At 41.0% G+C, this 26,716-nt stretch overlaps 1 protein-coding gene across 4 annotated transcripts in view; it reads left to right on the top strand.

Annotated features, from left to right (window-relative positions):
- The window catches only part of enox2 (ecto-NOX disulfide-thiol exchanger 2), a 193,171-nt gene that overhangs the window by 125,035 nt on the left and 41,420 nt on the right, over nucleotides 1-26,716 (top strand). For all 4 annotated transcript variants that reach the window (XM_019869956.1, XM_019869957.1, XM_019869959.1 and 1 more), the window contains one exon: nucleotides 17,805-17,960. In XM_019869956.1, coding sequence (XP_019725515.1) covers nucleotides 17,805-17,960 — 156 coding nt within the window. The remainder of the gene's footprint in view (nucleotides 1-17,804; nucleotides 17,961-26,716) is intronic.

The raw sequence follows: 26,716 nt of genomic DNA, 5'->3' as shown, positions 1-26,716 counted from the left end.
CAACCGAACTCAGTTTTGCTTCCGTTGCCTTTTTAAAAACGTGTTTTTAGCGTGTATCCGTATGTCTTAGCATGCTACCGTATGCTTCAAGCTAACGTGTTTTTAGCGTGCGTGCACGCCACGCATGCCGTATGTTTAAGCTGGCGTATGTTTTACCACTGTAAAACTGCGCCCAATAATACAGTGCGTTTTGTCTATGTGTAAAATACCAAAATAGCACCCGTTAGTGAGACTGCGCCCAACAATACGGTGCGCCGAATGGTCGTGAAAATACGGTATATTTCCTACGCGTTTCCCATGTCCCATGCTGTCATTATGCTAAGTTTATTTGATGTTCCTAGTGGCCACGGCAGCCCGGATAGGCCAAAATGTTTGGCAATTTTTTTCTTCTGTAGTCAGGTTTTGTAGCAAGACCTATAAATGGAGAATATGGAAAAAAATGGATGTCCAAAATTCCACTTTCCTCTTTTTTTTTTTTTTTTTTTTTTTTGGGGCAATGACGGGAGGAAACCGCTGGTGTCGAGAGAGTACTGTACATATTATGGGTTTCATAGCATAATTGCCAAAGTTATTGATCATTCATTATTGTTTCAGAGAGCAAGAATAAACCCAGTTCAACAAATAAGAGTTATTTTTGTGGACTATCATAACCTGGATCATGGCAAATCTACACCATCATAAATTTAGCAATGACAACAAATGTCTTAACGTGTGCTTTGTTGTCATTCAATGTGAGTTTACCCTCATAATGTGACCCGTGAACCTTGGAAGACTGTAACAATGTATTGTTTTCAAAGTCTTGTTTAGAATAGCCAGGCACAAAGCCTCGATGTAAGCTAAGTAGCTACCGCGGTGCCTCAGTGTGCCCTTGGGGGTCCTGTTAAAATGCCTTTTTTTTTTTTTTTCTGAATTTGCGGCACCGTAGGATGCAACTATTTCTTCTTGAAGGGGGATGGAAGTCGGAGCAAGAGTACATTCTAAGAATGCTTTTTATAAACACTACACAGATAATGGAAAGGAACATTTTCAATAAAATTTGCAATGTAGTATTTATAGAGCCATTGCCAACTGCCAGCCTGTAAAAAAACTTCTATGCATGCGTTGTGGTTGGTTGGTTGGTTGGCCGGCTCGCTGGATGGATGAATGGATGAATACAAATTAAGGCCTCCCTCTTAATACACATTTATCCCAGTTTGCAGTTCAGTAAATACAAATTATTTATTTAAATCAAGAGTCTTCTGGGACAGGTTCTAGCTTTCATGTGACCATGAACAGGCTGGATGGCTTTTGAAGAATGGGTTTTATTGGGTTTCTCTTGTAAATCCAACTTGTCGCGGACACACGTCACAATTCAGAAAGGCGTAATTATGCTTGAGTACGAGCACATTATGTTCACACCCACACAATCCAGACAAGAGTGCTCATCAGGCAAAATTAGCTGTCCTATTCTGGGCTCTGCATGCATTCACACAGTGTCATGCAGCAAGTCAAGAAGACACAAATTGGCATATGAAACAGGAGCAGTGATGGATGTTCTCACCTGCTGAACATTTTGCGCACATACTAAAACAAATCAATATTTTCCCTACTGTGGGGTCTCAAAAAAATCTCCATTCATATCGACGAACTCTGAGCCCATTGTGGCTATTCAGAAGATAAGATGAGATGTATTTCAACCTTTCAATCGTGATGCGGATGAAAATATACCAGAGCAGGCAGTTACATGTCATCAAATAATAATGTCTTTATACTTGGTGAAGCAGAATGTGGCTTATTATTTTCAGTATTTTTGGTTCCAGTTAAATAATTGTATGGTACACTGCAACTGTCAAATATTTAAAAAAAAAAAAAAAAAGAGTATTCTACCAATTGTCCCGTTGATTAATAGCGTAATCACATAACAGTGAATTTGAATTAAACACAGTCGCCTGCCCATGAGTTGCAGGTATTATTCTGTCCACGTGGGATGACCATCCTCACGTTGTACCATAGTGTAATAATTGAGTGTGTATGGCTTTAAAAGGTTGGGCCTGGCCCAGTGAGTGACACGGGTGTCAGCGGATGAGAGTGTAAAATTGGCTCAGTTTTTCGATTAACTTAGCAGCCCTAATTTTATATTGTATGAGTCAGTGTAAGTTTGACCTAGAGTGTTCGTTAGCAGACCTTGTATTTGTCCCCCCAGGAATCTGCTGAAAAAAAGTGTTGTGTACACAGAGAACGGTCCTGATTCCGCAGAGAGCAAATCTTGATTCCGCGGCTTGAAAGTTGATTTTTTTGCAGGCATTAAAAAAAAAAAAAAAAAAGACCTGAAATGACTAGTTATAAAGAAAATAAACTCTTTTAGGACATTTTCTGTAAAACCAAACCACTGTGGAACATTGTGGTTATAAAATAATTAACATCAGCATTCTCTTTGTACCTCTTGGGCAGATTTCTTGAACACTATAACAATAATGAGAATAAAAATAATAATAGATTGTCCTTACTTATAAAGTGCAAAACATTTCACCAAACTGCGTTTGAGGCAGAGCAAGTGAGATTAAAGCAAATGTTCAAAGTGTAAATGAGCCACTTGACCTGGATACTGCATACAGCATCATAATCAATGTTATTAATTTAACCACAGACAATTTATGACGTGCAGCACTGATGTGACATCTTTAGGAGACATCTCCGTTCCATGACGTCATCTTTACTGGACGTCTCCTTGAAATGAAGAGAAAGAAAAGGGTCGCCTCATTTCCCCATAATAATTCCACCACTTCCCACATCATTCCTCTGTCTTCATGAGATAATGAGCCCCTTCACGTTGTATCGTATTTACTTCCGTCAACATTGCTGCATGTCATCATCCTTTTCCTTGTGCCGCTCACTGTTGTACTGTGTGCGCATGCGTGTCACATCGCGGATGCCTTCAGTGAAAATTAGAGGACATTTGATTTGTAATGTACATGAGAACAAAGAGCAGATTTAACAAAAAATCAGTGGGTATCATATCCTGCAGCGTGAACATAACCCATCGAACCGCCACATCTAGCTGTAAATCGAATATTCTGTACATTGCCCGTATTTTCACGGACCACTTTCAATTCTGCGGAGAGCTTTGAAATCCACGATCGCAGGATTGCGTATTCCAGTGGGGGCTATTGGATACTGCATTCTGTGCTTCTACTCAGTACATCTCTTTCTTGCAAGACAAACAAGAAAGACCACTCGGTGTTTGCTTGTGTTTAGCACAGTAATAAAGAGTATTTTGCCACAACGTAAAGGTCTATTTTAATGCTGGAGAAATTAAGCTTGAACAAAGATTCTGCCGTCCAAACACAAAATGGTACTTCCTCATGTGCCTTTTAAAATCATGGATTAAGCTAAAGGCAAATCCACTCACAAATCACAACTTGCAATCAATCATTTATATTAGAGGCAATAATTCACCACCCATGTTGTTGTTTCTAGTATTGATCCCCAGGATGAAAATATAATTAAGAAAAGATTGATATTCCGATTTAACGTTATGGATATTGGATACCATACCTGCTGTCCGCACACTTCTGTGCGCCTACATTGCCAATAGACATTTTCTCAACCACATCTCAAACCACACACACACACACACACACACACACACACACACACACACACACACAATCCCAAGCCACCGTTGTGACTTTGAACTAATCCAGGTGGATTGCCTATCGATTCTCCATGACTGAACATCATCATTTCTTTTCACCTCTAAACACCCGTGAGACAATTCACTGTTCTTTTCCATTTTCTCTCTTTAAAGTGTGTCTTGCGTTTACTCCTTTCATGTATACACCTTTCAAGTTGCTTTTCTCATTCATTACAGGACACCCAACTGCTTTCAATTTCATCCGCTGTGAGGTGAGAATTATATATATATTTTTTCTTGTTCTTCTTCTTCTTTAACGGCGCCTCCGGCCAAGCACATGTGTCCAGTCAGACAGCTGAATAAACAGACCACCTTGGGCAAAGCCTCCAATACACTTCAGCTTTTACAAAGCAGGCAATGATGACAGTTTTATTCCTGCGGATGGGGCTGCCAGCATTTGTGTCTGTGAGGAGGTTTAGAGCATACGTTTTCATGACTGAAGTGTTTGGATAGAGGAGGAGACTGGAGTCAGGCCAGCGGCAGCAATGGATGAGGTGCAGCTCAGTAAATGTTGTTCTTCCATGTCAGGATTATGACGGTGGTGTAAATGTGAAGTTGGTTTGCTGTTTTGTTCATGATTACCGGTGTTAGGAGTGATTAGGTCTTGGCGGTTTTTTTTGCTTGCTTGTTTGTTTGTCTTTTGTTTTTTACCCCAAACAGGGTGACTCGTGTGTAGTATAAGGGTCCTCAATAGGTAAATGTACACAAACCAATTTCCAGCTTTATAATAACTCCCAACGTGACACAACAACCGCATCAAAAGCTGCACTGTGACCGGAGAAAGCGGGTGTGTCTGAGGCAGGCAAGTGGTGAAAAGAAGTGTGGAAAAAATATATAAGTGAATGTTATACATTTATTTATTTATTTATTCACAGTGTTCGTCACCAGAATTCTAAATGGGTATTTTTCTTGGTCATTTTGATGCGAGCTGTTGTTTATTTTTTTAAATTTATTTGTTTGTTTGTTTGTTTGTTTGTTTGTTTGTTTGTTTTTTAATAGAATGTGAGTGCGAGTATGGTGGCAGTAAAATTAACCCACCTAATAAGCAGCAGCAGTTGGGCAGATGGTGAACAGTTCTTCACAAAAAATGCTTCAAGCTCTGAATTGCCACTCCCAGTTCAAGTACACACACGTGTATTTAAAACAATGATGCACTTTAGGTATACCTTACAACAATTATTTAAACCTGATCCTGACATACACTGCAAAATACCGTGGATAGGCTCACGAATTGCATTAATGTCATGATTTTATAACAGTTGAAGCCATGGTTGTCTGAGCAATGGTGAAGCAACCCATGTAGACAGACAATATAACAATATTCAGAGGCAGGTGTTCCTATCCCTTTAAATGACTAATATTACTGCAGCTTACTGAATCAGTTGTCAAACTCTTCTTAGTATGCATCTGTATCATATGAACAGAGTGTGGCGAAAGTGCATCCTTACAGGCACCCAACACATTAATACGACAACACATACTTATGTAATTACACTGCCTTCTGCACATTCTCTTGAAACTGTTTGTTATGATACATTTTTATTTATTAAAACACCTTTAAATAAGTGATTTTTGGTGGGGCAGGAAAAGATTAATGGCATTTCACTTCATTTCAATTGGGAAAATTGATTTAATATTCAATTACACAGCAGTATATAATCACGAGGTTGGTAATGATCGTAATTATGGTAAGATATATTGTGCCAAACACAATGTTGAAACAATGACTCTGCAATTGCCTTTCCTTCTCCATTGTGTAGTGCAGGGGTGCCCAAACTTTTTGAACCGAAGATCGACTTTTCAATCAACCCACCTCCCGCTATCGTCCCGTTACCGCTCACACACATACACACGCACGCCAATGGTGAGCAACAGCCTGACACGGAGGCATGCGACGCACTTTTGTGGCCTGTTAACTATCGTCGCTCCCACGTACCGTTTTGAAGTGCTTCCCTCGGCCCTCTAGAGTCCTATTCTTTGCCCGTGCCTTCGGTGAATTGTACACGAAACAAACTCTGAATGAGAATAATGATAACGATAAAAGAAATAGCGCAACAGCTCTGATCACAAGCTGCAATTGCAGACTGCTGAGCGCTAACAACTTCCGGTGACGCGTAGGTTAAAGACTTACCTTCTTTATTTTTATTTGATTTTTTAATACTTTTTGTGAAAATGAGACTGATAGGATGATTAGGGTTCAGTGTACGTTAACACAAAAAAATATATTACTAACATGCACAAAGACACACAAATGGTTGTTTGTTTTTTCTCCTCTACACCCCTAGTGATCGACTTGGGACCAGTCCGCGATCTACCGGTCGATCGCGATCGACGTAATGGGCACCCCTGGTGTAGTGAATGGAAGAAATGTGCTTTAAGTGCAGTTACATTACATGTCTAAATACTCGAATGTTATGCTCAAATGTCAAAACCTCACAAAGTAGAAGCAGGATTTTCATCAGACAGATCTGTGATGTCGCTCACAGTTGTATTCAAAATGTAGTGTCAGTCGATGCTTTGTAAAAACTCTTCTTGTTCAGCCGAGTGTCAGCACATGTAGTGAGGAAAACTTTTCAAAACGGAAAAAGAGAGCGGATTGACAAGGTTGAAAGAGAAGCTGACAATCCACGAACAAAGGTGGCAGCAGAAGTCTTGTAGAAAGAGAACAAAATAATATAACGCTCAAGGTCAAAATGGAAAATGCAAAGCTTGTTTGTGTCGTATTGTGTCCAGTAAAATGGAATGGGTGAGGAGTCGTATTGATGTATGCCTTGTCGTCATCATTGTTGCAGCTGCAATCTTCTGACTGTAGATAACTTTTTTCTTTTCTTGTCAGAATCCGTTTGAGGAAATGGCTTTTATTTGACACATGGTGTGCAGATTGAATACAAATGGTGGTTTATAGCTTGTTGAGAAGCTACAAACAATAAAGTCGAGTGGCTCCTCGTAGAGCAGCTTTCTGCATTTATGCAATCTTTTAGAAAATGCAAACTGTCAAGGTCAGGGGTCGGCAACCCAAAATGTTGAAAGAGCCCTATAGGACAAAAAAAAACAAAAAACAAATATGTCTGGAGCCGCAAAATAATTAAAGCCTTTATAAAACTTACAATGAAGGAAACACATGCTGTATGTATGTAGTAGACTGGACTGTCTCAGAATTGTTTACGTTATTCATTCCTTTGTTGTGTGTTCACAAACGCTCGCATAGAATTTATTTTGTGATATCCTCGCTTGATTTTCTGTTTTGGTGTGGTGCATTATTTTCGCTTTTCTTAGTGTAATTGAAGTGATCATTAATTTCCGTTTTTCGGAGGCTGTCTTTGAACGCCTCTCGAGTCGAACGAGAGGAGAGAAGGCACGGAGTCGGACACAGACGTGTCTGTGTTTGTCGAGACTGTTAAAAGCATAAATAAAGTGTACGTTTTTAAAAAACAACACCACAGTTCTCCTTTTTTCGGAGCTGCAACATGTATCTATATCTATATGAGCTATATTAGCCTCCTATCAAAATGACTAAGTTTGCTGCAATTACACGATAAGCCTTCATGATTAAATGTTTTTAATCATGTGGTGCCCAACCTTTTGTGACCAATGATCTACTTTTCGTTCAACCAACCTACTGCGATCGACCCGCGCATACACAACACACTTACAGACGCACTTACAACCTACCTACCTTCGTCGAGATTTGACGCGGAGGCCTGGGACGCACTTTTGCAGCGTTTTTGGCTACCGTAGCTCACGTGTACCGTTTTAAAAATGCTTTTTACGGCCCTCCAGATTCTCTTTGCCAGTGCCCTCGGTGAATTGTACATGAAACACCGTTTTTTTATGTTTTTTTTTTTTTTTTTTGCAACAGCCACCTGCCTTGCTTCACGCCCTGCTAATAGAAACGTGTGTCGCAGGCTATGACGCAAATCTTTGTTGACAGAAATGTTGAAATGCAATATTTATTCTACACATTTTTACAGCATTGTGCAATGTTAAGAATGTTTGTGTCGTGTTTTTACTCCGACAGAAACCATATTTAAAACAAAAAATAAAATTTCCTCCCACATCTTTTTCCATTTTCAAACATTTTTTACAAAGCTCCAGGGAGCCACTAGATAGCACTAAAGAGCGGCTATGGAGCCGCGTGTTGCCTACCCCCGGTCAAGGTTGTAGATAATTTTAGATGTGCAATACTTTCTTGTTTTTGTTTGTATTCCATGGTAACTGCTTTGCAATTCGGCTTTGCCGCTTTCAAGGCTATAGCAAGACCTGTTTAAGCTACGTGTTTGAGGTAACGTTTTGTCTCTGTGCGTTGCATGCAAAACTTTTTTGTGGTCAAACTCACACTCGTGCTCATGTAGTCAAAGCAATCACTTTCAAATGTATTTGTTGGCATAGTAACCAGAAACCTGGGATTGTGGCCTTGTCATTCTCAAGGCTGGAACGCAGGACTCTGACAAATAGGTGACCTTGTCACCATTGTTAGTTGAAAATCAATGCTTAAAATAGAATTCAATTATGATGCAACGAATTGAATCATGAATATTGTAATGTACCATATTTTCCATACTAGAAGGCGCACTGGATTATGAGGCGCACCTTCAATGAATGGCCTATTTTGTAATTTTTTTCATATATTGGGCACACCGCATTATAAGACACAATCTACAATGCATCCACTAGATGGAGCCACGCTCGAGGAAATGCCAACAGAACGATCAGATGTTTGTAAAACTTTATCTAATAAAGCAGCGACACAGTTCACTTCACCAACAGCAAGTTATAACATTGACTCGTTAACGTTGAACTCTCTTGCCGCTGCTCTATTTCCGTGTTCAACTGCGGAACCGATCGCCTTTAGTTTGAACTCTGCGTTGTCAGCATTTCTCAAGCAAGGAGCCATTTTGGGGTCCAAATATTACCATAATGACCATACACAAGGTGCACTGGATTTTAAGGCGTGCTGTGAGCTTTTAAGAAAATGGAAGGCTTTTAGGTGTGCCTTTTAGTGTGGGAAATACGGGAGTGAAAAATATCGTCATTTCCATGACAATGGCACAAGTGGTTCACCAATAGAGAGATAAAGTCCATGGGAAAGTCAAGCTTCCAAAACGTTTGTATGCATAACTGGTGAGAGCCAACATCTGGTTCCAACATCTATGACATCTGACATCGAGAAGATATCCTCTTCCAGCAGCAGTCCTCATTCACCCTTCCTTCACCCTGTGTCCACTGAGGCATACCCACACGTCAAGTAGAACCAGATGTCCATCTATACCATAGATTGTGTTCTACAGTTCCGCAGGCTTTGCACCCAAGGGTCATTTAAGGATTGCTGTGCTTGTCAGCCGTAGGTCTGCTACCAGCAACTGAATCAGCTTCAAAGCATACGCGGACAACCAACCACATCTCTTTAATGCGGCTGGAGTTCTGGAACGCCATTCCTATTGATGGTTCTTCATTATATCTTCATTTTTATATAGATGTACTTTGGTACACAAGCAAAGCTCTTTCAAAGTGACTGATATGGTCGTACTTCTTGGTTCTAGTCAGGATCCAAGCAGCCGTGTTCTGGATGTACTTCAGATGTCTTCTAGCTCTTTTACAAAGTCATGTGAGATTGTAGTCTAACCCTCGAGAGATAAATGTGTGATAGGTCTCTCCAAGTCAGTCAGATGGATTAAGACAGTAAACCTGTGCTTCTTAGTTTTTGAGTCTGTAAAAGGCTGATGATATTCTTGATTCTATGTGAGTGTTACGAGTTATAAGTTTAGATCTGATCCCATTGTTACCACTGGATTTCTCTCCCGGTTTTTACGTTTTACAGTGAGAAATTCAAGTTTTCTCTTATTTTATTGCTTTGTTTGTTTGTTTTGGGAGGAAGCAAAGACAATAACATCAGACTTGTGTGAGTTTCGAAAGACATTTATTTTGCATCCACACAGTGTTTGGTTGAAAGCAATAACAGAGAGAGTTCAAAGGCCCATATTTATCTGCATAGTTGTTCATGCTTGGGGCAGCAGGCAAAGATTGAACAAAAGGAGTTCCGGATTGGACTCTTGTGGGATCTCAAAAACCATTGTCATCAGGTATACAATTGGGAAGTCAACATTTAAATATCCAAACCATCTTGCACTGTATGCTATGCAACATGTTAACCCATAGGAAGTGTCCGCTTTTACAGAAATGATTTGATATTTTCCAAGATGTGTGGGTTTAACAAAATTATACTGCACACACAAACTCCCGTTCCCCGTGGCAGAACTATTTTCATTTTTAGACAAATATATATTTGCAAGTTTATCAGGCTTCATTTAGATGCAGATGCGTATGCTCAAATGCACTGCGGAGACGAGATAAGCAGGCTCCAGGGATAAACGATTGTTCCTTGAATAAACAACTACTCCTTTGTCTTCTGCATCCTACTCGTCCTCATCCCCTCCCCACCGTGCGTGCACATATAAAAAACACACTCGCTCGTGCTGGAGTGAAATATATGTCAAGCCTCATAACGCATCAGCCAACTGCCATTCCTGAAAATGAATGTGGAGCACAATGTGGGGGTTTTTTGTCACTCACCTGGATTAACACCACACATTATCTGGGAGGTCATTGCTTTGCCGTAAGCACATTTCCCATCCTTGGATGGACTGCGGTGTCCCTTTCTGCTGACTGCCTGGGAGCAGCCTTGGGATGGTGCCAAGAGGTTTAGGCAGAGTGTGGAGGCGGACAGAGTGGAGAGGCAAAGACTTCGCGTATCTGGCGTGTGTATGCTTGAAAATAGAAATGGAGGGCTGGGTGGAGAGATGCTAAAATGAGATTCATGACAACCCTTTCCTTTCATGGAGGGTGTTTTGGGGTTATTTCCATCAAGCAGTACACTTCAATCCACTTCACTCAATTGATTTGTGCATCTATTGTCAAAAGTGATGAGAACTCCAAAGTACTATAACGGGTTTTTGGCTCACCTCTGCTCCCAGTACCAGCTGGCAAAGGGCAGTGACCGACCAAGTCGTTCAGTGAACTAATTTTTTTCCTCGACTCAAACTATCATCATCATGAAACCTGTATTACTTAAGGTCCAATGTAAATCTTCTGGGGACATTGCTGGCCTCACAGTCCTGGGGTCCTGGGCTCGAATCTGGAGTTAATTATAGGCTCTACATCACAGGTGTCAAATTCCGGTCCTGCATGTTTTAGATGTTTCCCTGCTCCAATTTACCTGATTCAAATGATCAGCTCATCAGCAAGCTGTCCAGGAACGCAATAACGACCTTCATCATTTAAATCAGGTATGTTGGAGGAGGAAAGCAAAATCGGGACGCCCAAGTGCGGTCCTCGAGAGCCTCTCTCCAGTTTGTTTTAGATGTCTCCCTCGTCCAACACACCTGATTCAAATGATTCGGATCATTATCAGGCTCCGGCATGGCTCACTGCCTGACTCTGTTCTTCAAACAAGGGCTCCAGACTTTGAACAACGCCTTTCCGTGGGTCTTAGATCTGAGTCACCATTTTACTAACAGGCCTGTATCATAAAGACCTAAGGGTTGATAGGGGTCAATATGTTAAAAGACGATCTGCTAGGTAAAAGAGACAGAGACCCGACGAGTTTTATGAATGAATAAAAACTACCGTATTTTCACGACCATTCGGCGCACCGTATTGTTGGGCACAGTCTCAGTAATGGGTGCTATTTCTGTATTTGACACATACACAAAACGCACTGTATTATTGGGCGCAGCCAGGCATGGTAAAACATATGCCAGCTTAAACACACGGCATGCATGCACGCACGCTAAAAACACATTAGCTTGAAGCATTCGGGAGCATGCATTCACGCTAAAACATACCAGGTATGTTAGCTTAAAGCATACGGTAGCAGCTAAGACATACGGACACACGCTAAAAACACGTTTTTAAAAAGGCAACGGAAGCAAAACTGAGTTCGGTTGTACTTTATTTATCCATTTTACTACGTACTCACGCGACTGGTACCTGCTAGGGGTGTGCCTTTAGCGTCCTCTTACGCGCCTACCCTTCACTCATTGGCCGACTTCCGCATGCCTGTCGTCACTCACGTCCACCTTTTCTCTATATAAACAGCTTGTCGGCCAGAGGTGCTCTTAGTCAGGCTTTGGAACTCGGCGCATACATAACACGCACCGCATTATAAGGCGTCCTGTCCCTTTTGGAGAAAATTTAAGACTTTTAATGGCGCCTTATAGTTGTGAAAATACGGTACCTTAGAATCGATGCTGAAACACACAGTGCCGATGCACAGCCTCTAAAACCATTGTAATGTGCTCTCTATCTGGTCCTCGACAGCAAACGGATTGTTGATTTTTGCATTCATTGTAAGTTATGAATAGTTTTTTTTTTTTTTTTTTCCGGAAAACCCAAAAGGAGAGTGTTGCTTTAATCAATACTGCTGGAGATGAAAGCGTGCATTCACACCCATATTTTCTAATGAGAGATAAAAAGATGCCAATAACATCCATCCATCCATTGTCTAATCCGCTTATCCTCACAAAGGTCGCGTGCGTGCTGGAGCCTATCCCAGCCGGCAGTAGACGGGGTTCACCCTGAACTGGTTGCCAGCTAATTGCAGGGCACACATGGACGAACAACCAATCACACCTGGCGATAATTTAGAGTGTTCCATTAATTAACCTGCCATGCATGCTTTTGGAATGTAGGAGAAAACGCACGCACGCACGTATGGGGAGAGCATGCAAACTCCACACAGAAAGGCCGTAGCCGGAATCGAACCCTGCACCTCTGCACTGTGAGGCGAATGCGCTAACTAGTCGACCACGTGCCACCTATCATTAACATAAAGAATCAAATTCAGCTCAGATTCAAAGATAAAAGCCCAAGTTTAACTTTGAATGATTGAGTAGAAGAATGTTGTCGTAATTTTGTTCTCTCAGAATTCATGGACCATTAACGAAAACATCAGTGTTGTCCTGGTTGTGCTGTAGGAAGTTGTCTGCCATCCAGGACTTCACCCTTGAAAGGAGAATCAATTGGGCTGTGGTCATCTGGGAAAACGCAAATGTAAAGATGAGTGTCATCGTATTTTTTTTTTATATTTGAACACATTTAAAAACACATGTTCACAAAGTGCTCTGAGAGTGCAACAATGCGCAAAAAGCACAATTAAGACAACAAAGAAAAAGTAAGACACATGCGTGGAGTCAATCCCTGAGATGCTAACCAAGCAGAAGTCCCAAAAGGTTAAATTTTTTGGGGTAAAAACACAATGCAGTACCATGCGTTTCTGTGGCGGACTACTCTGGAATCAAACAGTAAGCTCAATCAGCTCACTCACTAAACGTAGCACTTGGTGGAAACAATGTATTTTATTCTTCAGCTTGGACGTAAAAGCTATGCGATCAAAAAGGTAAGAAAAAGGTCAACTGGTTTCCTTTTCGAGAAGATTGACACGATGGAATCACTTTCTTTGAGCGACTCGGCTGTTGCTTGCGAGCAGGAAGAGAGAAAAATGAAGGCTGGCGTGTTGGTATAGAAATGTAGTGATGGTGTCAGAGATTGAGAGAAGCATATTACAAACCCTGCTGGTGGTCCAGGTGGCAGGGCCATCTCGCCTCATTACAGAATATTATACCGAAAGCGCCCCTGTCTTTCCCGACTGCCACCTGTTCCGAGGAGCGTTTACTTCAGGGACGGACGAGGAGAAACGAGTGGGAGGTGCGAGAAACGTTTCAGGCCAGAAGCCTCGCGCAAATCTTTTCATATTTCACAAGTGATTGATGGTCTGCTCCCAATGTAATTATGTTGAACAAACCGCCAGTCAGTGGAGGAATGAGTGGTCGAAAGATGCACATCGTCGAGCTCTTGATGAAACGCGGTCGATCATGTGTGAGGAAGATGTTGTTGGCAGTGAACACGAGAAAGCGCAGTCTGAAGCGCAAAGATAAGCCAAGTTAAAAGGATGATCGGACACATGTATGTTTTGCTGTGGGTGGACCCCTGGCATCTTCTTTCTTCTTCTGGTTCTTGTGGTTCCATAGGAAGACGTCCTCTGAATGTCCCTGTGGTCTTTCCACCAGCGAAAAGATGTCAAGCTTCTCTTATGAGTTATGAAAATGCATCATTGACAGTGCAGTATTGAAGGGAGACTGCCAACAACCAGTGGCCTCCTGTTCAGTTTAGTATTCTGTATTTTGGAATAATATTAAGTAGGGCTACAACTAATACCATTTTAATGATCGATTAGTCTGTAGATTATTTTGTTGATTAATCAATGACTCGGATTTTTAAAAAAAGTTTTAATTTCCATCCCTTGACTGAAAAGAAGGACATTATTTCAAAATGGCATACATGAATTAAGATTACGTTACTGGATTGGTTTGTAACATGTCAGAAAAACTCAACTCGGGGTAGAAAAAAATCAACTCTGCAAAAATGTTTTTTTTTTCAAAGCAAGAGCGAATGTAAATGTTTTTTTTTTTTTTATATTTTGATTCAACACAAAGACAGTTAAGTCTGCTTACATGGAGTATTACAGAAATCAGAGATGTAATTCAACTGGGTCCTGCAATGAGTATTTAATTATGAGAGAGATTATTGATTAGTTTGATTATCAGTTAATCAATTAAATGTTCCAGGCGTAATCTTAAACAATACTACATTATATGCTCACAACATTGTCCATGCTCAAATACGTTTACAATGTATTAAGGCAGCGGCTATCAAATATTTTTAGAATGGATTATTCTACCGATTACCCCATTGATTTATCGTGTAATCAGATAAACACGGATTTTGAATTATTCATCACCAAAATGTGTATGTGAGGTGCCCGTTTTACTGTTGTGCACTTTGGGCCGCCGTCCTCGCATTTACGCTGCAATATCGGTGACTTTGAATGTGTGTGGCTTTAAAAGGTGGGGGCCGGTCTGGTGAATGTCATGGGAATCTGAACATTACCGCTCTGAATTGGCTATTGTGAGCCCAGGTTCGCGACTTGCTGTTAACTTGCTAACTGCATCATGTTGAGTGCCTGTTGCAGTTCTTGTATGGATGTGCTCATTACATGTTTAGTTTGTTGGGGGCATCCCAAAACACAATTACTTCACAACGATGCCTTGTGTTGGCGATATAAATAGTCTGCAGTGTCTGTAGCAGACACATTCCACTTCATCTTTAGTGTGAAATGATCCCAAACTTTGGAAATGCTGTCTTCTACACGACAGTGTAGAAGACACGAAGGGGTGCGCGGGTGCACAAGCCTGCAGTAAAGATCCATCTGAAAAACTGATCACTACAAAGCTGTGAGCCTGAGTTGTTGCTTCACATTTTTGTAATTGAATTATTCGATGATCCTCCCCACCCTGCACCGTGTTAACAAAATGTGTTTTGCTAAGTGTATGTGTTTCAAATATGTGGGAGGGGTGAAATTATGTGTTGAAAAATCTACAGTGGTACAGAGGAAAGCGGTTCAAACACTCGTGTGGCAATTAGTTTTATTACACAATGTGTCGTGGCTTTTTTTTTTTTGTACTTGTCAACAGCTCCTTAATATATTCAGAAATAAAAACTAAACTAAAACAAAGCATTTTATGATAATCTAATGAACACTAACAAACACGCTCTAAAAACGAACACAAAAAGTCAAAATAAAAAAATAACAATACAATAAAAAAACATTTATATAGCGCTTGCACACCAGCTGCAGCTCTTTACAGAACATCATCCATTGTTTAACAGAAAACATCAACAATAATCCATTTTGATTGACTTGATTGTCAAATGTAATAACGAAAGATCCAAAACTCTTCTAAGCGCTGAGGTATTTACCTGCTATTCCTATATTTTCTGAGCCATTTATTTGAGGGAGGGAGCCATTTCTTTTTGGAATATAAATCCATTTATCAATCTAATATATTTTTCTAAATTGCCTAATAATAGGAGCCGCTATTTGGGAGACATCTGGTTTAACTGGCCAGTCTCAAACTGCTTCATTGCTATTTGTGTGCTCTGCGCTGACGTCTGGGTATTGCTATGATATGCTGCAGTGTACTAATTTGTCACATTTCTAAGCATTTCGGCTGAGTGACATGTCGGTTACAGAGGGAATAGCAATGGGTTTCGCTTGACATACCATATTAGCATGAAAACCGAATAGTTCGACATGATTAATCCGTAACGTTCAGTAAATGACAACCCGCTTCGTTTGGTGGAAGGCTGTATAAACACAACTCTCCGATAAACAGTAAGTATGTGATGTGCGCGTTTTGTCATTCAGTACGGCGTAATAAGTATGGAGGGAATAATAACAATAGTGATAATAGTATGCAAGTGATGAAACATATCCTGGAGCTGTCCCACACAAATGGAAAGGAGGGACCGCGTTGGGAGACAAATCAACGTTATTACCCGCTGCCGCGCACCACTCTTCCCTTGATTGACACCAGACGCGGCGCACCTTCCTCAGGGTAGCGCGACGCGTTGTCCCGATGCATTCTTGCTTTCTGTTCGATAATGTGTAGAAATTTAATTTGCAGTCTTCCCTTCATGTTACTTGGGTCTCTTTCAATTCAATTCAAAGGGATTTATTGGCAAAGCGCCGTTGCCTGATGCAATTTGCGCACTACTCTATTTCTCTCCACTCATTATTGCAACTTGTTTTATAACTTGCGTATTTATTACATCCTCGCTGGCTCCAGGGATCTATTCCAAGTCTGCACCTTTAATGTGCTAATGCCTCTATTCTCTGACTCCCTTCATTTATAAGGAATTATAGGATCTATTTCCATTTAGCGCTGTATATGTAACTTGGCCTGCACGGGATTTACCGCACGTCCAAATGAGTCTGCTTGGAAATGGAAGCGATATATTTGCCATTGTTATGGTACAAATAGTAAAAATGTTATCGTTGAGTCCTTGAATATATCTGTCACAGTCCTGCTAACGTCACGCCATGGAAAGTACAGCTTGCCCTCAGATAGAGTGAATACAATTATGAGACTTTGAGAAATGTGATGAGTTTTCGCAAAGAATTTAAATTATTTTGTGCAATAGGCTGTACTGTGTTAAATTCATACATTCATTTATAAAATATGCATTTTTTTTCTAAAATGCATTTTGTGTGTGTGATGTTAGTTTCTCAAATATGATTAACTCAATTAATTGTAAATACATTCCTAATTATGCTTTATTTGAAAAAATATTTTTTTAAATGTGACGCTTTTTCTCAAATATTGTGAAAAATAATGTAGAAATAATTGTATTTTTTAATGAGGCTGTTTTTGCACTGGTGTTATCAAATATTAATGATTCAATAAAATGATCAAACAGCACAACATAAAAGATCTAAAATTTATATCTTGCTTTCTATTTAAGTATTGAATATAAAACTTGAAAGAAGGAAGGTAACTTTTATTCAGTTTTTTTTTTTGTTCTTCTTTTATGCCGCTCAAGGTCCCCTTATAAATCGTCGCAAGAAAGTCAATGATACGGTTTAGTGTAAAATAAAATATACAGTAACTCCACTTTGCATTGACAATGAAGTGTCAAATTATAAACACAGATGACTGTTGGAAGTAGACGATGTAGCGAAAAAGCTTTCTTTGAAGAGGTACCCAAATAGCAGTTGCAAGCAGTTGAATTTTGACTCGATGCCAGTCATAGCATTAAGTGTCGTGTTTTATGTTATGTGTTGTGTTTATTATTTTACTTTATGTTAACTGTTTTGTTAAACACTTTGTTACAGCTGCTGCTGTTGTGAAAGCGATATATAAATCAGGATGAATTGTATTAAGTGCACCTGCGCAATCGAATGAGCTGCATGAAAAATATTGCCTGCTGACACTGCTCCTTTTGTACTGACAACAATGAACAGTTTGTTATCGTGGTTGGAGTTTGTACCGGAAGAACTCAAAACTCCCAACAGCAGCAACAGCAGTGGAAGGTGTCATACAGGGGACTCACCCGGCTAACGTTTTAATAATGAATATCGTTTACGGCATTATTTAGTCATGAGTGGGACTAACCACACAATCAATTGACAATGAATTTTTTAAACTGGAAGGAAAAATGTGATCAATATATGATGAAGTGTGACTGTGTGAGGAATTGCTGCAAGAGCTGATCCCAGCGTCTTCCTTTCCGCCAGACTTCGACCCCAGCCTCGGGATGATGGCCGGAATCACCCCCATTAATCCCTTGATGCCCGCCCTGGGCATGGTGCCCGCGCCCCTGTCGCACGACGTGCCCGTCGTCAAGGAGATCATCCACTGCAAGAGCTGCACCCTCTTCCCCCCCAACCCCAGTAAGTTCCGATTCTTGATGATGATTTGAATCAAACAACATGGCAAAACACAAACTTTATATTGAATGTGCCAAATGCATCACATTTACCAACATTTGACCTTGAAGCATTGCCTTGTGACTGACATGGTGTTTTCCTTTTCTTCACTTCGGTCTCCAGAGGGCAGTGTGGTGCACACATGCAATGAATGCATACATATGATAACAAGAGTACAAGGAATATTACCTGTGATGGTTATTTCTGAAGCCCATCTACGGCTTTTCGCATGATGTGTCAGCTTTATGCCAGCGGACTTTTGTAAGATGAACACGCCGCTTGTTTAAGATCGCTGGCATCGGGCCGAAACCTTGAACCTCCAAAATAGTCATTTTTCAGGAGACCCCAAAAACGGCATGATCGTTCAACCATTTACATTGCATTATCAAAGAAAGCAAGCCGATGTCAACACTATAGAGTGCCCAATAATTAAAAAAAATAATAATAATAAAATAAATAAGACCCACATGTGTTTCCAGTGAGACACCAGTGATATACAACATATGATTCTCTGTATTGTTGTTAGTTTAACAGTTTTATAGTCAGAGATGAAAGTCCTCCGGATTTTCAAATTTTTATGAAAATTTCTCCGGAGAATTGAGGAAAATTTGCATAATCCGGATATTTGTTGACAACACTGAACGAAGACGCGTTTGAGTTCGTTGTATTGCTTTCACGAGCTTAGCCATATTGAGGCACTAACACTAGTAACAGTAAAGAGATTTTTGTTTGTGTAATAACGACAGAAGGCATGATGGCGTTTGACTAATGGTTTAGTAGAACGAATGGCAACTCGCAACAACAGTAGCAAGCGTCATTTTGCCTCTTGAGTTATACCATCTCAACTAGAACGTGGGGGATAGTCCCCAAACAATTTTCGTCTCTTTATAAACACACCTGCTAAACCCAGTGGAACGAATAAAAGACGCCGTCAACAAGACAGTTGTCGTAAAAAATATATTTGGCCAAAAAGGGAAAAACACAGATTGGCAGAAAATTGTGTCCGTCCGACTTCCGCTGAAACCCGCACAGCAGAGAGCAGCGGACTATCTACTGCTGAGGCTCGCTTAGCCTGAGTGGAGTCGCCACAACAGTAATACCCTCGCCTCACATTCTCATGGCCTCGCCATATCTTGGAGATTTCGAAATTTCGGCCCGAACGGAAGCCACAAAGGGTACACGTGTGTACACAAAAGGAAGATTAATCATTGAATGTCGAGTATTTGAATAGCGTTTTGTGTAAACTAATTCATGCTTGATCGGCCAAGTGCGTGCGTGCGACACACACACACACACACACACACACACACACACACACACACACACACACACGCGCGCGCACACACACATTTATTTATTTATTTATTTATTTTTCCCGGAATTTTCAGAAAAGTCCACTTTCATCTCTGTATAGTAAACCTTAACTGGGAGTATCACAAAGTAGTATAAGTGAGGCTTGTAAGGTGGTATCAGTGTCATGGTATCGGAACAGGCCTTGTTTGCTCTTTAGTGCACATTTTTACCTTCCAAGTATAAGACTTAGTCAAACTAAAATGAAGTAAAACTACACACCCTTTAACAATACGTAACAGACAGGAAATAGTTTGTCAAGCTACTCTGTGGTCATTTTCATTCTAGTCAGTGTGTGAGCCACCGGTGCTATGTACAAAGTACATTGACGTGAAAATAATTTCTGAATGTAAATTGAAATTGTTTTTCATCAAGATTGTTGCTGATGTTGTATTCAGCCTGCAAGCCATTTCCTTTTCTTGCAGTATGCTCCATTTATGCTGCTATGGTCATCACACTTTTAACCTTTGCTATCACTGCTGTCCTTTCTTCATATTTTTATGATATATAAGATACTATAAGAAAACATTTATTCATCTCACAATGGAGAAATTCCCATCTATATATATTAGAGCTGTCAAACGATTAAAATATTTAATCTAATTAAAAATGCAACTGTCATAATTAACTCAAATTCACTAAAAATTAATTGTGATTACTCGCGCATTTTTTATCGTTTCTGAATTTCCTTTTATATTTTTTTGTCCTATTTTTCCCCATTTTAATGCTCTCATCAACATGTAATCATGAATCAATTTTCTATGTGCAAAATGCAAATATTTACTGAAATAACAATTTCGATTTTCAATTTTACATGAACATTTTTCACTTGGAGCAGTTATTCACACATAATCTCTCACACAATATTACTGTCCATCAACAACAGTGAAAAAAATATTTTGTCACACAACAGCTGCTTTAACAGCTCTTTTTATGGAATCAAAACAGAGCAATATAACATTATAAAGTGCACATCTAAGGTAAACTAGTACTCAGCCTATAGTGGATTTAAGCCATGGTTGCATACTTCGTTTTTCTCAAGTTTGCTTTGAACACAGCAGTCAGGCTATGTTGATTCTGTTGGTCCTTCTTGCTCGGAAGTCTCTCTACGGTTTTGTGTAGACATCATTTCAGATGACTACACTTGGTTAGATGACAACACTGGAGACGTTTTATTTTCAGTGTGTTCGCTAGGTCGCTACCACTGGCCCGCTGAACTCCAGAGGTGCCTCAGCGCACCGTCACTGTCAGACGAACACAGAGAAGCTCCACCCGCTTTATTTATATGGCCACGGAACACTGTAACCTTCCACATAAAATAGTTCCAAACAAGTAACAATCGCGTCAGTTTCAGCTTGAGTCGAGCTGTGGACAATGTTGACAGGCTTGCATGCAGTAGCCATACATTTAGTGATGGCTTCAGCAAATTTGTTCTTCGTCGTGTTATCCATTTTCTTCGCTTTGAAATTATCCATAGCTGTCTGTCTGAGACGAGGGGGCAGAGTACTCATGTTAGCTGTGTGCTTGGCCATTCAGTGGTATTTCAGACTCGACGTGCTATGATGATAGCTCAGTTTACGACTGCAAAACATACAGGTAACTTTGGTCTTGTCAGTGGAACAATCTGGCAACTTTTTAAAAGTAAACTTTCCATTCATAAACTCTTAAAGTATCCGTTTTCGGTGTCTTGCGCTGCCGTGGCTGGCAAAACAAACGTGCGTGGACATGTGCAGCGTGCTTGTTGTTTTGTTTCTGGTTTATTTATAGAGCAACGTAACATCCGCTGTGAAGTCTGCCGCGTTAATCTCGCGAGAAAAAAATTTTATCCCGTTAAAATTCATTTAAATTACACACACACACACACACACACACACACACACACACACACACACACACACTCACAACCAGAAATTCAATGTCAACAATTTTTAATACCGTATGTTTAAGGGGAAACCAAGCAAGTGATGTGGTCTACCACAAAAACTGCCTGGTTTGAAGACACATGCTTAACTTTTTTTTTCTTTTTTTTTTAAGTTCATGCAAATGCAGTTTTGTGAAGCCCCAGTAGAAAACATTTTGTGTGGATGTGAGAGAATATTTAGTCATCAAATGCACGGGAAAAAAAGAAAATGGGTTGAGTTCCAACTTGAGCAGTTATTCTAAGAGATCAAATGTGTGCTACTGCTCTTTCGGCATCAAGTCAGCCCATAATGAGGGTTCACAGTCACACACAAAAGCAAGCTTGTGATACTTTCAGGTCACATTTGTTTATTCAGACTACAAGTGTGAAGCGCCATTTATCTCCCCAATTATTTCGAATCACAACGGCGGCGCTGTCACTGGTTAGCACCTTGGCTCCATTTTCAGAAGAAAATTTTTCTCATCGGGACTTCTGATTGTGGTCTTCAAGGAGATAAAAGCTATTGATAGTGTCACATTTGAGAGTTTAGCTAAGTCAACACAAATAGCAGCATAATGGCAAACTTGCTTTTGGGAGGTTGCTGTAGTTTGGTGGGAGGAAAAAAAGTGACTTATGAAAGTCTTGCTTCGCTTCTTTACAACAGCGATTATGCTCAGATCTGTTTAAAAACTCACAAAATCTGCTTGTGCCTCAAGCCCGAGTCTATTTCTGACCTATATGTGGTTTTATTTATGACTCCTATTACAGACCTTTGTTTTTTGGGTCTTATTTTCTGTTTTTCCTCCCACCTTGCTCCCCCCCGCCTTGCCTCACATCTCACAAGATGTCACGTAAAGCACTTAATCTCCCGGCGAGCCGACGAAGAAGCCGACATCCGTAGAAACAGATGATAGGGTTGGTTTTCGACAAGAAAGCCAAGTTTCTGCTCTCAATTTGATTTTTAAACCAGCAGGGATGGTTTTCATACTTCAAATGATGTATGGCTCATCGTTTACTCTTTATTGTACCAATACTGTGGTAAAAAAATATATTGCACAGTGTGTTTTGCAACACTGTACAGTAGGAATGTGCATCCTTCCAATAAAAGAGAACAATATTGCTTTTTTTGTTGTTGTTTTTGAATGTTACAATGCGATATGATAAATGCGATTGCGACATGGTATTTCGAGACACTCACCATTCCGTAAATAAACCTATACTCGTTAAAGGTAACAGCAAATAAACAAGAATTGTGTTTAATTGGAATTTATCTTACAACCAACCCAGCTTTACTGATTCCAAAACATAGACATCAAGTATGAAACATGTCTGTTTTCACATTAAATACCTGCCGCTGTGATTGTTCCGTATAAAGAAAAACTGTATGCACAACTGAAAGCTTTTGCCAAAGGCTGACACATTCTTTTTCAAAAATATCAGCTGGTGTGCTTGTTGTCTAGCAGCAAGACATTTCTCCGCATGCTCTCAATAATATATGAAATAGAATAGCAGGGGTTGCGCCTTTTGAATAAAGACGGATTCGATACATAGCTTGAAACATGGGATGTGATACGATTCAAAGACGGTACATTTTAAAATGGAACCATTCGTTTTGGTTAAGTCAAAACCATCTTTCCCTCCTTTGCTACAAGCAGCTCCAGAAATCGATCCGAACCTGAGAGGCTACCAGGGTGGTCCGCAAATATCACAAAGCGTTAAAGTTAGTTGATCCGGGGTCACCTTGGCAAACTGCGCAGAACCCCCTTTTCTTGTTACAAGCATTTGTGTCAAGGTGGGACCGCAGCTTTTCCTTTCCTCTTGAATATCAATGAGTCCTATGTGCAAATCAGTCTCCTCCTGAAAATGCAAACACCCAACACAAATCAGCAGGAGCAGTATATAGATGATGATAAACTGTTACAGTCTTGTTGTATACGGTTCGTGGCTAGATTGTTGGAGTTGCGTAGATCTGTGCTTTTATATGCATGCCGCAGCGTCCGGGGGTTAAATTGGATCCTCAGACCTTTTGTTGTAAGCCATTCCCGTTTTCTCATCGCTGCACTCTCAGAGCTCATGATTGAGGGTCGCACCAGAGTCTGAGTTCATCTGGGGACATCCTGCGAGCCAGTGGCAGCTCTTTAACATTTAAACGAGCCGGTCGGGATGTATCTGTCGGAATGTGGCCTGGATTCCTCTTGGAAATCCTGGATGGATTGAACGTCCTACCGAAGATTAAAAAGTGGGAATTCTGAGAGGCTGTCTGGGGAATGTGACATTTAAGACTTGGCAATGGGTCGGTGATATCATGTTGACCTGCGGTATAGTACCTGTCAAATATTTGTATGGGATAGAATGACACCATTTGCCCAATGCCAAATGTTCTGATTTTATTTTAGATTTTGGGGAAATGGCTTGAATCGCAAAAGCTAAAATCCAACTGAGATTAAACATCTTAAATCAAGGAAAAATATGCTTGTCCTTTCACTGCCGGGATGTTTCCACTTTCCATACTGTTGGCAGATAATTTTGCTGAAAGTGACATATCCCACTGCATGTTGGTTGCAACGACTGTCTTTCACAGTTACAACCACAATATCCAAAGAAATAATTATGGATGCACCGATACCAGCATCAGTTTTGGCGCTGATACACGTCTGCATTCACACTCTGGTAGTACAATGCTCTTACCCATTTACAAGCCTGAAACATCAGCCGTGTGAAGAGACGTTCAGGGAAAACACGGATGACAACACTTAAACCAACTGCAAATGATGCTCAACAAAATGGATGATTATTTGAACTCTGGTGGCATCTGGTCGTTCCTGTCATACGAGGGTTTGAGATTACAAATGGCGCACAACGGACTCGTTTTCGCAGCGGTGTACGATCGGTCGTCAAAAAAGTCGTTAAAAGAGGATTGCTCATATGATATGGAACATTGCAGTTCTATTTTGTGGACGCGTCACTATATTTCTCGGCAATGGACTTACCCTTCACTACAGTAGACACAGTAATAAAGCATAATTTAAGAACGTTTTTACATCGGTGTGGTTGCAGAGTTACTGTTGCGCTCCCGAAACTCAGAGAAGGCCCTCGATGCAAAGGAGTTTGACAGCCGCGCTGTAAATGTTAGATTTGAGGCTCCAATAATTAACAGCAACACCGATGAAGGCGCCGTGTAATTATATCCTATGTATGTCGTCAAGAGAATTGTATGTGAGCACAAAATGAACTGAGGGAAATAAAAGGTGAGCATAAAATAAGCTCAGCAGTTTGCTTTGACTGCAATAGCGGTCGGTCCCTTAATCGTAATATGAAGAATTTTCCACTGTGTTTTGATCTCCTTTTGAAAGATGGGTCTGTTTGCCCAAGCTGCCACGGTTTTCAGGTGTTTCGTGTCCATGTAACAGTATTGTGTATGACTTCCACCAGAGGCCCCCCTTTGTCTTAACACCTCACACAGCGTCCCCTCTGACTGACCTTTAGCTGAGCGTTAAAACCTGCACCCCATGGCCCTCCCTCACCGACTCCCTTCGGGGATTCGTTTCCCTCCTCCTTCTCCTCACTGTGAATAACTTCACCATCAGTGTGCATTACCTCCTTTCGCTTGACATCTCACTGTCCATCTCACCTTTGCCCCGTCGAGCTCAACACATGCAGACCTCTTCAGCTCCTCCATATTGGCCTGATTTGTGCAGTATAAAAGTGCATCAGTAGATTATAGAGGGGCAAAAAAGTACTTAGTCAGCCACCAGCTGTGCAAGTTCTCTCAATGAAAAGGCTGAGAGAGGCCTGTAATTTTTGTCATTGTTATACGTAAACAAAAAGAGATAAAATAAGGGGTAAAAAAATTCCAGAAAATCTCATTGTCTGACTTTAAAGAATTTAAGGTGGAAAATAAGTATTTGGTCACCTACAAAGAAGAAAGGCTGTTACCAGTGTTAATGGCATCTGTTTGAACTTATATTAAAAAAAATGCCTGTCCACAACCTCAAACAGTCCTATTCTAAACTCCACTGTGGCCAAAACCAGAGAGCTGTCGAAGGACACCAGAAACAAAATTTTGGACCTGCACCAGGTTGGGAAGACTGAATCTGCAATAGGTAAGCAGCTTGGTGTGGGAGCAATGATTAGAAAATGGAAGATATACGGTAAAAGACCACCAATTGATCTGGGGCTCCCAAGATCACACCCCATGCGATCAAAATGAGCAAAAATCCCAGAACCACACGAGTCAATGGCCTGCAGAGAGCTGCGACCAAAACTAACAAAGGCCACCGTCAAGTCACCCGCTACGCCGCTCTGGACTAAAATCCTGCAGTGCCAGACGTGTGCCCCTGTTTAAGCCAGCACATCCCAGAACCTCTCAGTTACACTTGTTGTCACACGGGGTCAATTTTGACGACGAGGTTCATCAGGTAGCGGTCCGCAAAAGTCCGTGGCGGTGCAGCTTTTGGAAAACCATTTGTTATGTGTTTGGGAGACGCAGGGGAAGTCGCCCTGTGGCCATCCATGCTGTCTTCCGTGGCTAGCCGTTAGCATTAGTGCCTCTCAGCGATGGTGAGAGACCGTCGCCAAGCAAACAACAGAAGAGATGAGGGGTTGCACTGCAGAGGCGGCTGTATTCACGGCACTCACTCCTGTGCTCATTAAACACTTTACCTTTTACCGCTTCACTGTATCCTCTGTATTTGTTCCCACATAGCTGCGTACGCTACACAAATCGACTCCCGCGTTTCAGGTAGCCTGCATGCAAACTCCAACCGCATATAGCTAACGAATATTCAGTGTTAGGGCAGATTCGGAACAGATTCATTGGTCTACTGCGATGCGTTCGGTAATATCTTTGGTCAGATGTGACGAGACTATGAGTAAATCTTTTGACAGCTTGAAGCTCGTTGTCAATTTAAAATCACCACAAAGCTGTGCCCTAGGGCCATCTGCTTAGTTTCATGCTAACAAACATTGCAAAATGCCATCGATGGACTAATGTCAACAGATATTTTGTGTTTGTGTGTTGGCATGTGCCTTTCAAGTGTGTGGCCTCGTGAGTGACATCAGGAGCTCTGACTCAATTTACCGTTGAGTTGCGTTCAGTGTTTGCATCCCCTCGGTGGTCCTTGCGCGTATTTCCATTTGGCGTTTGACTGTTTGTCCGGATCAGTAGCGGGCTACAAGCGTTTTGGCGATTGTCGCAGTCCAGCGCAACATTTGTTATAAAACGTGGTTTTGACAGCTCAAACTCCAAGTGAAAAAGCCTGGTGCACCTGCCTTTGACAGTGGAAAAGAAATAATGAGTAAAGATGTACCAAGCTGAGTAGGTACCATACAGTGGAGAAAGTGGCCTGCGACATTTCCGTCCATCCATTTTCTTCACCACATTAGTGTTGCGGTTAACCCGAGCCGATCCCAGCTGACATCAGCTGACAAGCGCGTTACACCCTGATTGATGGCCGTTCTCCTCCCAGGG

Source organism: Hippocampus comes, unplaced genomic scaffold, assembly GCF_001891065.2.
Source record: "Hippocampus comes isolate QL1 unplaced genomic scaffold, H_comes_QL1_v1.1 scaffold9, whole genome shotgun sequence".
NCBI classification, from domain to species: Eukaryota; Metazoa; Chordata; class Actinopteri; order Syngnathiformes; family Syngnathidae; genus Hippocampus; species Hippocampus comes.
This window is presented reverse-complemented; position numbering and strand designations above follow the sequence as displayed.